Source organism: Sitophilus oryzae, unplaced genomic scaffold, assembly GCF_002938485.1.
Source record: "Sitophilus oryzae breed Bouriz unplaced genomic scaffold, Soryzae_2.0 scaffold_1167_pilon_pilon, whole genome shotgun sequence".
Lineage (NCBI taxonomy): Eukaryota > Metazoa > Arthropoda > Insecta > Coleoptera > Curculionidae > Sitophilus > Sitophilus oryzae.
The window spans coordinates 144773-160390 of record NW_022145801.1 but is presented as its reverse complement, the minus strand read 5'-3'; the positions used below and the strand labels follow the sequence as shown (position 1 = coordinate 160390).

The 15618-nt window shown below is 30.9% G+C and overlaps 1 protein-coding gene across 1 annotated transcript in view; it reads left to right on the top strand.

Moving 5' to 3' along the window:
* LOC115888145 (G2/mitotic-specific cyclin-A-like) overlaps positions 1-15618 on the top strand; it is a 39022-nt gene that overhangs the window by 2634 nt on the left and 20770 nt on the right. The window contains exon 3 of the mRNA XM_030907744.1: positions 5786-5992. Within this exon, the coding sequence (XP_030763604.1) occupies positions 5786-5992 (207 nt within the window). The remainder of the gene's footprint in view (positions 1-5785; positions 5993-15618) is intronic.

The window sequence follows — 15618 nt, the reverse complement described above, 5'->3', positions numbered from 1 at the left end:
TAACATGCTTTTAAAGGCGACCAATGTTCAATATTAATCTTGTCTCACCCTGTATAACTTTTTGGATCATGTTTTAATTTGATTTAAAGTACAGTGTGTCCCATTTTGGTTGAAATCATAGGGTATCTCCGTTATTAGTGAATCTATGGTGAAGATAGAAGGGTGCGGTTTGCACAAACCTGTCCCACTTTTTCATCAAAGGGAAGATGCTGCAAACAAAATTTTCATAGACCTCTTCATTTCTGAGCTACAGGGTCTTTTCAAAAATTTTGCAATTTGGGACACCCCCTGTATCTCTGTTATTGTTAAAGGTATCGAGAAGGCGAAAACTGCTTATTGTAGAACTTTTTACGTAGAATACAGTGGCGTAGTCTGTTTTTCTACCAAAAAAATATTTTTGAAAATATGAACTAAAGTTATGTTTTTTCAAATAGAACACCCTGTATATTTATAAATGATATGATCTGTCTTGCTACGAGCTTCTCAAAAATATATATCACTCTATATTTATTTTCACTATTTACTGCAATATTTAAAATATATCATTTTCTTATTAGTAGGCCGTGATAAATAACAAAAAATCAAAATGGTATTTACTAAAATAGTCATACACATATTAAAATTTATTTGGGATTGATATATTTTACTTTTGAAATGACTGTTACCACTGAAACTGTGAATATATATTTCTTTTTTTTATAACGGGATGGGTTTGCAAATATCTAAATCTTGAATTATTAAAGCATTTTTCAGGTGTTCGACATTGTTGTAGTGCCCACGATATATTTCGTATTTCAAAAATCCCCAAAATCAGAAATCGAGAACGGCGAAATCCGGGAATCGAGGAGGCTATCAATATGCTTTCATTGGTTGCAATTCATTGATTTGAAAAATAATAATTTAACAGTATTCTAATATTTCCATAGTTATGAGGGGGAATGTTCCCCATCTTGCTGAAAGTATATTTCACGTAAATTAGCTAAAGGAATATCTAAAATTTCCGATACGATAGATTATTCTTACGTATACACGTATTCCAAGATTTACAAATAGCGGTAGAGAGTTAAGTTTCCCTAATATATAAAGAATTTATTAACGGCTCCCAAAATAAAACAAGAGACAGATAGCAGTATACTTTTAATAATTCTTTAGTTTCTTTTATTATCAATCATGGCCTACTAATAAATATGATCTTTTAATAAAAACTTTTAAATATTGCAGTAAATAGTGAAAATAAATATAAAGTGATATATATTTTTGAGGAGCTTATGGCAAGACAGATCATATGATTTCTAAATATACAGGGTGTTTTATTTAAAAAAAAAACATAACTTTAGTTCATATTTTCAAAAATATTTTTTTGGTAGAAAAACAGACTACGCCACTGTATTCTACGTAAAAAAGTTCTACAATAAACAGTTTTCACCTTCTCGATAGCTTTGACAATAACAGAGATACAGGAGGTGTCCCAAATTGCAAAATTTTCAAAAAGACCCTGTAGCTCGGAAACGAAGAGGGCTATGAAAATTTTGTTTACGGCATCTTCCGTTTGACAAAAAAGTGAGACAGGTTTGTGCAAACCGCACCCTTCTATCTTCACTAATAACGGAGATACCGTATGATTTCAACCAAAATGGGACACCCTGTACATTAGTTAATTTAACTACATATTAGGCTATACCGGGTAAATTCCAATTTAGGTAGCTTTGATTGTAATTTAAAAATTGTTCTTTATTTTTAGAAAATGTTAAATATAATTTCCCTATATGTCAAAAACCTTGTGCATTTTAGTCATATACTTCTCTTATAAAACTCACCTTTATTTTTCTCCCAGAATCCGAAAATCAATTAATATATAGGGTGTTCCATTACAAAAAACACAACTTTGATATGTAATTTTTTTGGGGACACCCTGTAGAAGTCTCTGTATTTTTAAAAAGTGGTCTGAATTCTTGGTCTAAATTAACCAAAGATATTTTTAACAATATGCTCACAAAACTTCATTTCAATACAAACTGTCGTTCTCCTGGGAGCCTTCGCGGCGTATGAGAGAGGCGCCACCCGCCGGTATAAAAATATAGTTGAAGATTAACAAAATTATGAACTATAATAGCGGATTAAAAAGAAACAAAATATTAAACAAACATCCCTAAAATAACACCTACCTTATAATAATTGGTTCCAACTATATCTCGTTAGTATAAAACTCAGTATCACCTAGCTATTCACTTTCCTGGCTAAAACTTAAAACTCAATTCATGTATTTCACCACTGTTCTTACAAGACCCTTTAACACTAATGCCAGAAGTTAACTGAGCTCTTTCGTTAAATTGTCCAGGATAAAATTAAAATATTATAGTGTGTTTAAATAATATTTTTTACATAAATATAATTAAATGGGTACCTATATTAATTTATAGTTTATGGACAAAAAGTATAAATTGGCCAGTATAATATGTACAATAAATAATAATAGGTACCTAGAATAGGTAGGTACTGAAAGGCATTTTTTCTAAGAGCTATTTACTTTAATTACACTTCTTTGATAGATAGTGTTATACAGTATTTTTTATTTACGGTGGTTTTTGTTAGAGTTGTATTATACAGAGCTGTTTCTCCGTATTCGGGAAACTTCGGCATAAAAATAAGTAAAAAAGTTCGTGTAAATTTGTGTTGTGGATATACAGGGTGAATAAGTATCATTTTTTTATTTCGTTATTTTCCAAATAATTTCTGAACTAACGCAGATATTTGGATGAAAATTGGTGTCTGGGGGTTTCTTCACATGAGAAATTTGATTCCGAGATCAATTAGATCAATATGAGTCCTACTTGTAGAGGGCGCTACCTAAATATGTTTTAACTGTTTTGAAGAGTAATAACTTTTCGTACGTACCTATATAAAATTTAAGACGTATGGTAGGCTATTAAGATCGGCAAAAAAAAAGTTTTTTTAATTTCACTCAAAATGAGTTATTTGGGTCATAAATGATCTAAATACAAAATATTTTCATGGTGTCTGTCTGTCTGTCTGTCCGCCTGTCTGTAACACGATAACTCAAAAACCGCTAAACCGATTTTAACCAAATTTGGCACAAAAATACTGTGGCATCCGAGAATTTGGCCATAGTTTTTGGTGGTGGTGGGGGGTTGGTTTGGGGGTATGGGAGGGAGTTCAAAATTTTAAAATATTGTAACTACAAAATTACAGTAGCTAGCGAAACGCGGTTTTCAATTTAAGATTAGGAATAATATTTGCAACAAAATTTGTAATAACATCAAAATCAGTCAAAGTCGCAGTTTTTGAGATAAAAAAAATTGGAAAAATTCCTTTGCTTTGAAACTAAAAGAACTGCCTACCAACTTTTTATTAACATATTTTAGTATGGGCGGCTATACGTGCCTCCCGGTGCCAATTTTTTTGTTATTTATCACGGCCTACTAATAAAAAATAATATATTTTAAATATTGCAGTAAATAGTGAAAATAAATATGGAGTGTTAATATTTTTGAGAAGCTCATAGCAAGACGGATTATATGATTTATAAATATACAGTGTGATCCATTTGAAAAAACATAACTTTAGTTCATATTTTCAAAAATATTTTTTTCGTAAAAAACAGACCACGCCACTGTATTCTACGTAAAAAGTTCTACAAGAATCAGTTTTCACCTCTTCGATATTATCCACAATAACGGAGATACGAGGGCTGTCCCAAATTTCAAAATATTTGAAAAGACCCTGTAGCTAAATGAAAAGGGATATGAAAATTTTGAAAGCATCTTCCGTTTGACAGAAAAGTGGGACAGGTTTGTGCAAACCGCATCCTCCTATCTTTACTAATAACGGAGATACCGTATGATTTCAACCAAAATGGAACACCCTGTACATCCTCCCCTAGAAGTACTAAATTTCAATTACAGAAGAGAATAAAATTTCAATTTATAAAATTTATCAATTTATTCGTTCGACCGCCACGAAACTGCTTTATCCCCTTCCACGGCTCTTAGCAATGTACAGGGTGGGTCAAATTCGACGCTTTTAAATGGAAACACCCTTTTCTATTGGAGATAGGCGAAAACTAATATCGGTGCCTGGAGCTCAATTTTTATCAAAAACATGATAGTGAAAACCGCACATCAATATCTGTTACCGTTTCGGAGTTACGGGGTGTTTTTCAAAAATGTGCATTTTTAACAAATCGCTGTAACTTTTTTGCTATGGAAAATTTTGTATTTCCATGTAAACATTTCCAAAGCACCTTTTTACGTAGAATTTAATGGTTTAAGTATAATATTTTTAAAATTAATAATTTAAGAGTTATCAACAGAAAAATTGATTTTTAATTTGGGACACCCTCTATATTTTTAATTAACTGAAAAGAATTTAAAATTACCTTTCCAAAAATATAGTACACTTGATATTTTGTTATAATCCCCTTCGAAATACAGAATTTTTAAAAGTTCGCCACTTTTAACTAGTAGGCTTTGGACCCCTTATTGATGATATTCCCTTAATGGAACTCGAAAACATATTTTTTCAGCAAGACGACGCACCGCCTTTGAACGCTGAAGTTATCAGCAAATTTTTGCAGCCAATTTCAAGAATAATTGAATAGCTAATCAAGATCCCAGGCGTTGGCCATCGAGGCCGCCTGACTTAGTGCCCATGGATCTAATCCTATGGATATATTTGCGGAAGAATAAAGGTTCCTTATTCTTCCGTATAATCTAGACAAGGATTAGAAATACTTAGCAGTTATGAGAGGGTATCTTTCACCCCCTCTGAGTTAATGAATTCCTAGAGAAATGTTCAAAAACTGCCCCGTTTGTCCATAACAGAAGACGGTCGATATGTCGAACACTTGTAGCAAAATCTCATGTCTTAGTTTGCTATTTATTTTTATTGTTATTAGATATAGTTTAAATGTGTTGATGTTGGTTAAATGTATTTTAAATTGTTATAAAATTCTGCATCTCTCATAGCAAATATTATTTTCGTTTTAATTGATGCTCACAGCTAGAATTTTTTTGCATTACAGCCGGTGCCGTTCAAAGCCTACTTATTTAAAGCGGGCGAATTTTTATATACTCTATATATCTCGAAGAGGAATCGAGCAAAATATCAAGCGTGTTATATTTTTGGAAAGGTAATTTTAAATTATTTCCAATAAATTAAAAATATACAGGGTGTCCCATATAAAGAATCAAATTTTCTGTTGAAAATTGTTAAATTACTAATTTTAAAAAAATTATACTTAAATCATTAAATTCTACGTAAAAAGGTGCTTTGAAAATGTTTTCATAAAAATACAAAATTTTCCATAGCAAAAAAGTTACAGAGATTTGTTAAAAATGCATATTTTTGAAAAACACCCCGTAACTCCGAAACGGTAACAGATATCGATATGCGGTTTTCACCATCATGTTTTTGACAAAAATTGAGCTCAAGACACCGATATTAGTTTTTGTCTATCTCCTATAGAAAAGGGTGTTTCCATTTAAAAGCGTCGAATTTGACCCACCCTGTACACACAGTACTCGGTTTATTTCATACAACACACATACAACGTTTGGCAACGTTTTTACTGTACTCTCTTTGTTCAGTACATTATGAATGCATTGTGCTTACATACGGAAATCTCGACCCAAACATAAACCTTGCCTTAACATACATACATAAACCTTACCTAGAAAAAAAAATAAAAAAGTTATAGGGGTGGGCCACTTTTGAAAAAAAGTATTTTAAATACGTCAACCAAACCTATATATTTTTTTAATTTTAGGATATATGGAAACATTTACATAATCTGGAACGAACTTATTCGTTTCCCAAATCGAAATACATGCTGAAGCAAAGCGATCTGACGTGGAATACAAGAAGTATCTTGATTGATTGGCTGTCGAGCGTTTCCGAAGAATATAAACTCTGCACCGAAACTTTTCATCTTAGCGTGAATTATATCGATAGATTTCTAAGCCATATAGCCGTGGTAAGTGGTAAAAACATATTAAATGCTATATCCTCTCTTCCTTCAAAAGATATATTACCCCAGATTTTGATTATAATGGACAATTACATATTATTAATAGCATACGATAAAAAAAAACGGCGTCAAAGAGGGCTGGGAAATCTCAATCGATGATAATTTTGGTGAGGTCAAGCCCTAGGCGTCATTGCTTGGTCCGTATTCCGTATTCTTCTTTATTTTTAAATTTTGTTTACTGCTATTTGGCCTTAAGAAAGTTGTAATTTATTTTTATATTGAGTAAAAATTATTTTTAAATTGTGTAGTTTAAAATTTGAGAATAAATATTTTTTTGAAAATAGAGTCGTGTGTCTGGAAACGTTCGATCCTTTTTTTAATCTTTCTATAATTAGTGTTAATTTTTGAAAAGTTTTATGTCAATTTTTAGTAAATGACGTCTATAGATTGACCTCGTCAAAATTATTATCGATTGTCATTCCCCAGAGCCGTCTTTGACAGTATAGTATACACTAAAATACTCCTTTATTATGCCACACTATAAATTGGATGTTATTTTCAGTGTTAATTTGTTATTGGGAACTGTTATTTATAAAAATAGCGATTAACAACAGTTAAAAAATAACAGGGATGAAAATAGCAGTCGCTGAAGCTTTAGTTCATGCTGTGAATTTGGTCTCATAGAGCCACAATTTTTTTATAAGCTAGAAAGGAATAAAATTATTATTTCGAAATAACGACAGTCTCAATTGTCACTGGTATTCAATAATAACAGGTTGATATAGTAAACGCCACGAATGTTTGGGAGTGATTCATCGCTTGATGAAGTTAGAATCGACACGCGTCCTATCATTTTTACGTTAAAAACGTAAATTTTTACCGCCGACGTAGGTTTTTAAAGGCCCAGTTTAATCATCTACCTGCGCTCCTCCTACTTATTCTAAAATGTTAGCGTGATTGACAAAGACGATACTATATCGCGTTTCTTTGAATGATTCGTTTTTGTGCGTCAGTCCATTGGTGTGCTTGCAGTGCGACCAATGGGGCATTCCATTTTATATTTATAACCAAATATATGTTTTGACAAGACTTTGACAGTTAAAACAACAAATTACAACAGATTATATATTGATTATTGTATGACTTGAAACAGCACGGCACTGGAATTAAGTTTTATGTGACCTTGAACAGATTAGTTCACATGGTAGCGACCATAGATTTAGGAAGAACAGATATCACATTATGCATTTTAACCCGATCAAACATTCGGAGGTTGACTACGCACTGTAAAAACCAACTGAGATAGAGAAGGCGACATTGCCACATATCAAATTTGCGCCTATTTACTTAGTTTGATTTGCAGAAAAGGTGACTTTAAAACCTTCACCGGATATCAAAAGCTTTTTAACTATTACGTTTTTGGTTTGTGATTTCTATTTCAATTTTTTACATAAGTTATTGTAACGCACATTTTCAAAATATTTTTGTCAACATACAGGGTGATTTAAACCGCAATACATATGCTTAATACAGTTCATGAAGATTAGAACATATAACTGAAATTTGATTATCTGATGAAGCTACCTTTAAAAGTAATGGTTTTGTAAATAAACGTAATAGGTATTCATTATTATGCGACAGAAATCCCATACTGTAGCACACATATTTTATACTTTTAATGATAAATGCTTTTTATTGCGAGACTAAAAGGCAATTGCCTCGTATCAGAACCATCATAATACAAGAAGAAGACCGAAAGTCAAATCTTGTCTTATATTTAAAAAAAAACACAATTTTCTCATTAAATATTGATTTTAGATTTAGGAAGTTATTAATAATACAAGATTAAACAATTATTACACATTACTTAACAGAAAGCTATCGATTGCGAACTAACTAAATCGTTACTAATTAGGTACTAATTTTGTAAAGTTCTTTTCAAGATAAAAAAAGGTAAAACTAAAACCTAAACTATCATTTGAGATTAAACGGGAAGTTCTAAATAATGTTGCCTATTCTAAACAAGAAAAATTTATTTATAAGTTAAGTTTTATAACATTCCTAATTAAATTTGGGCGAAAAGAATATTTCTGTTTGCTGTAGATAATTTTCTCAGGGAAAATACGTAAATAAAAATGACTTTTTAAGTCAAAAAAAGTCAAAAGGACAAGTTATTCCAAAAAAGGGCTGTCCTTATCAAAAAAGGACAAGTGGCAACACTAGGTATTTCTGGAATGGAAATTTAATGGCAAATCTACAACTTTGGTTTGAAAATATGTTCCGGCCACCTATGTTTACAAAAATGTCTAAAATGTGCCTAAATGCCTCCATATTCTGAAAAAAAAAATTGAAAGAAAAGTCACCAACCACAAACCTAATATAGAACTGTTTTGGAAGCCTGAATCACCCTGTAAATATTCAATAGTAACTGAAAGTTTATATAGGAAAGTTTAAATTGAAAATCGACGTTGGAGCGATTTTCGAAAACTACTAACGTTTCAACATAAGTATATGTGGGATATGCCTCTGCCGGTTGACTTCAGGGCATTTAATATTAATAAATTTAAATTTAAAGTCAAACAATTTTTTTTGTGTGAAAACCACTGATCCTGTCTATGATTCGTTTTTTTTTTGTTGTTTGAATTGTTGGGGTTTGTCAGCCACTAGGCAAAGAGTGTCATTTTTTTTTCAGCTTTTAATCTGGCATATTGTGTAACGTTAAACTTTGTTTCCCTCTAACTGTCGTTATGTTTTATATTATTTAAGAGAGTGCTTTAGTTTTAATAAGAATTATTTTTATGTAATTGTGTCCTGCCAAATCTGACAGTTGTTGTCGACCTGCCGGTTAAGTGGAATAGCATCTCTGCTAGACTTCGCCTGCTGTCGAACGGCAATTGGAAAATGTTATCGATTTTTTTATTACTTATGTATTTCTTCTTTTCTACTAAATAAAGTCCTTTATTATTATTATTATTATTATTATTATTATATTAATTGTATTATTATATCAGACCTTATAACAAAACTCATCTGACGAAAAAGTGCTAATGTAGTACCTATATTAATATGGAGTAAAAATTTGACTAATCATTTTACTTTTACTTTACTAATTAAATTCGTTCCAAAAAACGATACGCCACTGGCCATTAGAACAATCCAAATGCGCCTAGTTGCCGGGGTCGGAAATTTTAGACTTCTCTGTCTCTTCTGTCCTTGTTTGACACATTGGAATGTTTGATACACTACCAACGAGTATTTATGAATCAGATGTTCGGTCTATCTTTATAATATCTTTGGTAGTGACCGATGAAAAAAATGATAGCGCGCGTGTCGATTCTAACTTCATCAAGCGATGAATCACTCCCAAACATTCGTGGCGTTTACTATAGTTATTAATTTTATCGTTAGTCAGCTAAGTCATCAAAAGCATAGTAGATACACCTATGTTTTATAAACATTCTTAATAAAAGGCAGCACAGATACAACAACAGCTACAACTCTTGCCATTGGAACATTTTTCAAAAAAAAAACATGTGCGCCACTGACTTTTTTGGATATCAAAATTGTGTAGGCCGTTTAATGCCAATTAAAATGAACTAACTAAACTAAAAAAGGATTCGGCCTTCTTCATGAGATAAAAGCAATTTTCTTAATCGCAATTAATAAAATTGAAATAAAAATATATTTATATTATTACTATTAGTCCAACCTACCACAATTTAAAATAAAAAATAATGGTATCTAAGATAATTATTACAAAAAACCTAATTTTAAAAAGTTTTAAAATTCTGTAATTTTTCTTTATGTTATATTTACTATCTACTTCTTTATATTATATTAATTAATTATTAATTGTATTAATTTACTATTTAATTTTTTATATTATATTAATTAGTAAATGTATTCCATGCTCATATTTATAGAAACTTTTCTTCATATTTTCATTTCATTCATTGGATGGGGAATCAATGAGAATACTTATTTTAAACTCTCGCAAGTTAATGATATTATTTTTTTAAAGGTTGCTATTAGACTTGGATCAAGGCAAATTAATAAAATTCCGTTTATAATTAAAATAAAATAATAATATATTAAAATAACTCAGTATCATCTCACCACTATTTCGCAAGCTAGAGAAAAAAAGGTCAGTGGCGTACATGCTTTTTTTAGAAAAATATTCTAGTGATAACCCATATGCACGTCCCTGGTGAATATGTCGATACTTTTTTAGCATTAAAATATGTCGCATTTTTATAGCAACTTTTACCCTCAAAATTTCTTTTGAAACGCTAAAAATACTTGGAAGAGAATTATAATAAATCGAAAAAATATTAAAACTTTATTAACACTATGTAGCTACATCGAATCTATGTTGATATGAAAAATAAATCTTATTTTTACGTGAGGAATCTCCCCATGAGAGATGGCACATGTTTTTTTAAAACACCCTCTATAACAATGACCATACATAAATACTCCAATGTGAGATTATTTAAAAAAATCCTTCTGTTGGCAGATGATATTATTTAATTATAACATTATTTTATCCAATAATCTTATCCATTCTCTTATTTTTTATACAAAATTAATTTTGTTTTATCCATTCAGATGCGAACATGTTCTCTAGCTCTTTCAAAATAATCGATTTTGCCGATATTTAAAGTTAATTAAAATTTTAATTAAGGACCTTCTTGCGCGCCGGATTATTTGATGTGATTTAATTAAATATTGAAAATTATTTCCATAATATATATTTTTTCTGATTTTCGCTATTTTAATCAATCATTCGTTAATTTATGTTATGAACGAAAACAATTATCATTATGCAATAATTTATTAAATGCAGAGCATAATATTGGTTTTAATTATAATGAAATTAAAGAACTTTTTTATTTTTTTTGGGGGGAGGAAATAAAAAAATATTAATAGAAATTGTAAAAAATGTTTATACGTCTGTAACGGATTCATCTCTCCAAAAAAGTCCTATGGGTATTTCGCCACTTCCATTGTAAGAAAATCTACAAAATAAAATAGTTATTTTTTGTAAATATTGCTGCGTTCATGCACTGCCGTTCTTTGAAAGAACAGCCTGGGGGCGAGATTTATGACGTCACGCTAGTTAGATACTACGGATTAATAAATGTGTTGTAGACTACATGGAAAACATAATCATTCCTCATATTTTTGGCTTGTATTTTAAAAATGATATAGTTTACATGAAATATACATAATATAGAGTTAATAAATACAATATATATACTTATTTATAGTAATAAATACTTTGGCAAATAAACTATGAACCATACAAATGCAGCAAATGTTTTACAATATATTTACAAGATAATGGGTAAAATGTAAAATATATTTTAAATTTTTGGGTTTGAAAATCGATCTAATTTAACAAAAAATATTAAATATCTACTAATAGTGATGTATTATTATTTGCATTCACAAAATTTATATGTATATTTTGCAAGTATCAATGTTTGAAAAATTATATTTGCAAATAATATAATATCATACAAAAAAAGGTGTCAGCGATGGCTTTGAAATGAAGATCGCGGTCATTTTATATGTAAAATTATTCTAAATTTTTTGATTTTCTTGGGATTTAGGTTCGGGAAAAACGCTGATTAAGTTTTCATTTGGTTTTTCATTATTTTTATTTGGTTTAAAAAAAAAACGTTTCGGCTAACATTATAGCCTTCATCAGTGTTGGGTCATATCAAAAAAATAGTGTCGAATATAATCCAAAAAATTACATATAAAATATTCACACCACACACCACATAATGTTTACTGCAATTAATAATCTAATATAAACTTGTCAAAAGATGACCACATATTTTTTAAAATTATTATTCACACTAAAACTATCTACATTTTATTTAACACTAAAACTATCTACATTGACTATGGAGTACGATTTCAGCCATAGTTAATGTTGATAGTTTTGTTAAGAACAATAATTTAAAAAAATATGTGGTCATCTTTTGACAAGTTTATATTAGTTTATTCATTACAATAACATTATGTGATGTGCGGTGTGAATATTTTATATGTAATTTTTTGGATTATATTCGATTCTATTTTTTTCATACACAACACTGATGAATGTTAGCCGAAACGTTTTTTTTTAACCAAATAAAAATAATGAAAAACCCAATGAAAATTTAATCAGCGTTTTTCCCGAACTTAAATCCCAAGAAAATCCAAAATTTTAGAATATTTAAAAACAAGGTTCAAGAATATCAAATTTTCCAAGAATGAAAAATTCTAGTTAATTATTTTATGTGTAACGTTATTTAGGGAATGTCATCGATGTTCATTTCCAAGCCAACTAGACGCCGTTTTTTTTTCGATGATACGGTATAATTCTTACATAAATTGTAAATAACATTACACCAATTAAAACAAAGAAATACGAATTTCTAATTATTCTTAGTAACCACCTTTATCATTAAAACTTAATTTCGTATTGCAAATATACCAATTTATTGATTATACAACACTATTCATTAAAAATTACTGAACAAAAATATGTTATGCCTTACACATTATCAAACAAAAATACATTCTTCTTTTAAACTTTATCATTCTTGTCTTTACAAAAATCTTTTTTAATTTTGAACTCAAATTAATAATCTTGTTCATGATCTATAATACGCATATTCTTTATTTTTCCCTAGATCATAATACCTACTTAAGTGTTTATCTTACGTGTTTGAATCTATGGAAGATGAACCAACAACACTTGGAGTAGAGATTCCACAATATGAATAAAATAAACATAATTGTCTAGTTTTTTTAATATCATCCTGGGAGAATATTATTTTTAAATTTATTAACGATATTTTCAATAGAATTGTCTTGATTTAAAACTCGTACCCACTTTTCTTGCTCTTCCGGACACTTTAGGCTGCCTAGTATAACTATCCTTGCAACCAGGAACACAACAAAGATGAGGCATAGCACCAAAAACACACTCCACTTAAGCTTTATTGATGAGTTGTTAGAGTCTTAAAAAACACACACAAAAATCATGATAAATAAAAACTTATGGGCACTTTTAGGTTAAAGCACTTAATAAAACGTGTAATATTTCGTGTTCTTTTATGAGAAACAGAGTGATCATATATCTGATAGTAGTTTATGTCACTTAAGCATCAAAATAGTTAGTTTTTTGCACTACAATAACAAATAATACCAAAAATCAACCGACAAAATATGAATACAGAATCTAACCCAATATCTAAGTATGTACAGCTGATGAAGTAAACAAAAGTTCGCCTCCAGCTGATCTTTTAAAGAACGGCACTGGTTCATCAAACGGAGACCAACTTGTACATCCAACGGAGACCAACTCAGTAGTGATGGGAATACCGGTTGCACATGAGTCGCGTTACAATAGCGACCGTTCCAGAGAAATGCCGCGACAAAATACCGCGATTTTGTAACCGAGGCTCCGGTTTCGTGTGTGTTGCTGTTCCCGCCTATGCAGTATTTCCGGTCACTGTACCTACCTACTCCTCTCCCTGCCATTATCATTGTGTCCGTGCAAGTTCATAAACAATAACAATTCATAAACCCAATTTTGTAAACAATAAACAACATGCAGATGGCTAGAAGAATTTAGTTATGTGAGCTTTTAATTTTGAAAAAGAACTATTAAATAAAAAATATAAAATAATATAATTTATTGGTATTCAATATTTTTTATTCGCCATCTTTTCTTCAGACTAAAGAATAGCTTTTTATGTTTATTATTTTTGCCCATAATATTTTGATTTATATTCTTCTGATACACGTTATAACCGTTACAATTTAAATTAAAATTCGTTTATTTGTAAGATAATTATATGTCCTATCTTTTTTCTTAAAATCTGTTTATTTTAGAAATGGTTTAGCTTAAACAATAAAAAGTAACAGAATTTGAATCATTATTCGAGATACCTACGCCATATGCTAAATGTCTTTATTTACGTGTATGTTTCTCTATCTACATTGGTGTTTAGATGTTAGGTAATATTATGGTGGAAAAGTTAGAAGTAAAATGTTCATGTCAGATAATCAAAATAAAATCAGCCTTACTTTATTCCCGTATGTTAGTAAAATGTAATTCTCTTTCTTTGCACACTGTATAACTCTAATTGGGATTATATTTTTAATCAATTGAAAGTAGCTTTACAAATTTCCGTTTTTTCGGTCATATTTCTTCTTTGTTTTTTTTTCTTATTTTTGTAAAAGTGTTTATTTATAACTATCTAATGTACCTAACATGTATTTATTATCCATCAAAAATGCCTAGTAGCATCTAGACCTACCAAAAATCGCGATATCGAAAGTAACATAACGACTGTAACTGGAGCATCAACGCCAACAGCGACCAATCAAAGCGCGACGCTACGTACTTACCAGTTCCAGTTACTACTGTTCGCGACTGACGAAAACTCGATCCTACGAGCGTTCCAGCAGTCGCGCGACCACTGGCACTGGAGCGAAATACGTCGCGGTATTGGTCGTTACTAGTTACATCTCTTCGCAACAGACGAAGCGGTCGAGATCGCGCGACGTTACGTACTTACTAGTTCCAGTTCCAGTTACTACTGCTCGCGACCGACAAAATCGCGACTCAAGGAGCGCGACGTTTGAAGCGAAACACGGCGCTATGCGGTTACTGCGGTTCGAGCTAACTCCAAGAGCGATTATAGATAATTTATTTGCAAATTATAAATAATTTATAGTTTTGTTATTATGATCGTCGTTCTTCAGTAACAGGTTCCTGATTCGTTGTACAGCGCGACACGATCGATGTTACAAAGAAATACCTCTCCAAAATCGCGTTACTTAAATACCGACACATCACTACTTGTCAGCAGTGACGGTGGCAGTGATTCACTAATAAGCAAATTTTCCTAACGGACAAAAAACGCTTAACACCTATACAATAATCTTTATCAGAACGTCAACTGTTGTTATAGATGTATCTGTTGAAAATAAAACCACAGATTATAAACTTTGTTTTTTCTTTATTGTTTTTCGTGGTTCCAATTTTCGGAATCGGGCACTAGTTAGGTTACTAGTTTGCGCACATAGCACGCCCACTTATGGCCTATAAAATTGTGCACAGCGCCTGACCGGTACAGTTATTAGAGAGATATCGGAAAACCGAATAGCGTCATGCAGTATTTACGCGTAGGTACCTTATCATGGTTACGATATGCGCGAGTCAATTTTTAACGCAACACCCGCTAATAACGTTACCGCCTGGCGTAATTTACAGATCAATTACACCAAGCGCTATTTCTAAATAACGTTTAAAAATTGCTTAAATGGGCATGTGCGGGTATTTGACAACCGTGGCGGGCCGGCGAGATCTTTTATTTTAGGTTATGTTTGAATTGTTTTGAATTATTACTTTAGTTTTATTAGGTATTTTGATATTTAAGTAGCTGGGATTAGTTTTAATTAAGTAAATATGGCCCAAAATATGGATTCCACCTCTTCCAATATTAAAGAACCTATAAAGAGGCTTAGGTTTACAGCAGATGACGACTTAGCCCTTTTAAGAGAATTTGTTGCTTGTTACCCTAAACCCACTGGCAGACGTTGAACAATAAAGCACTGGAAAT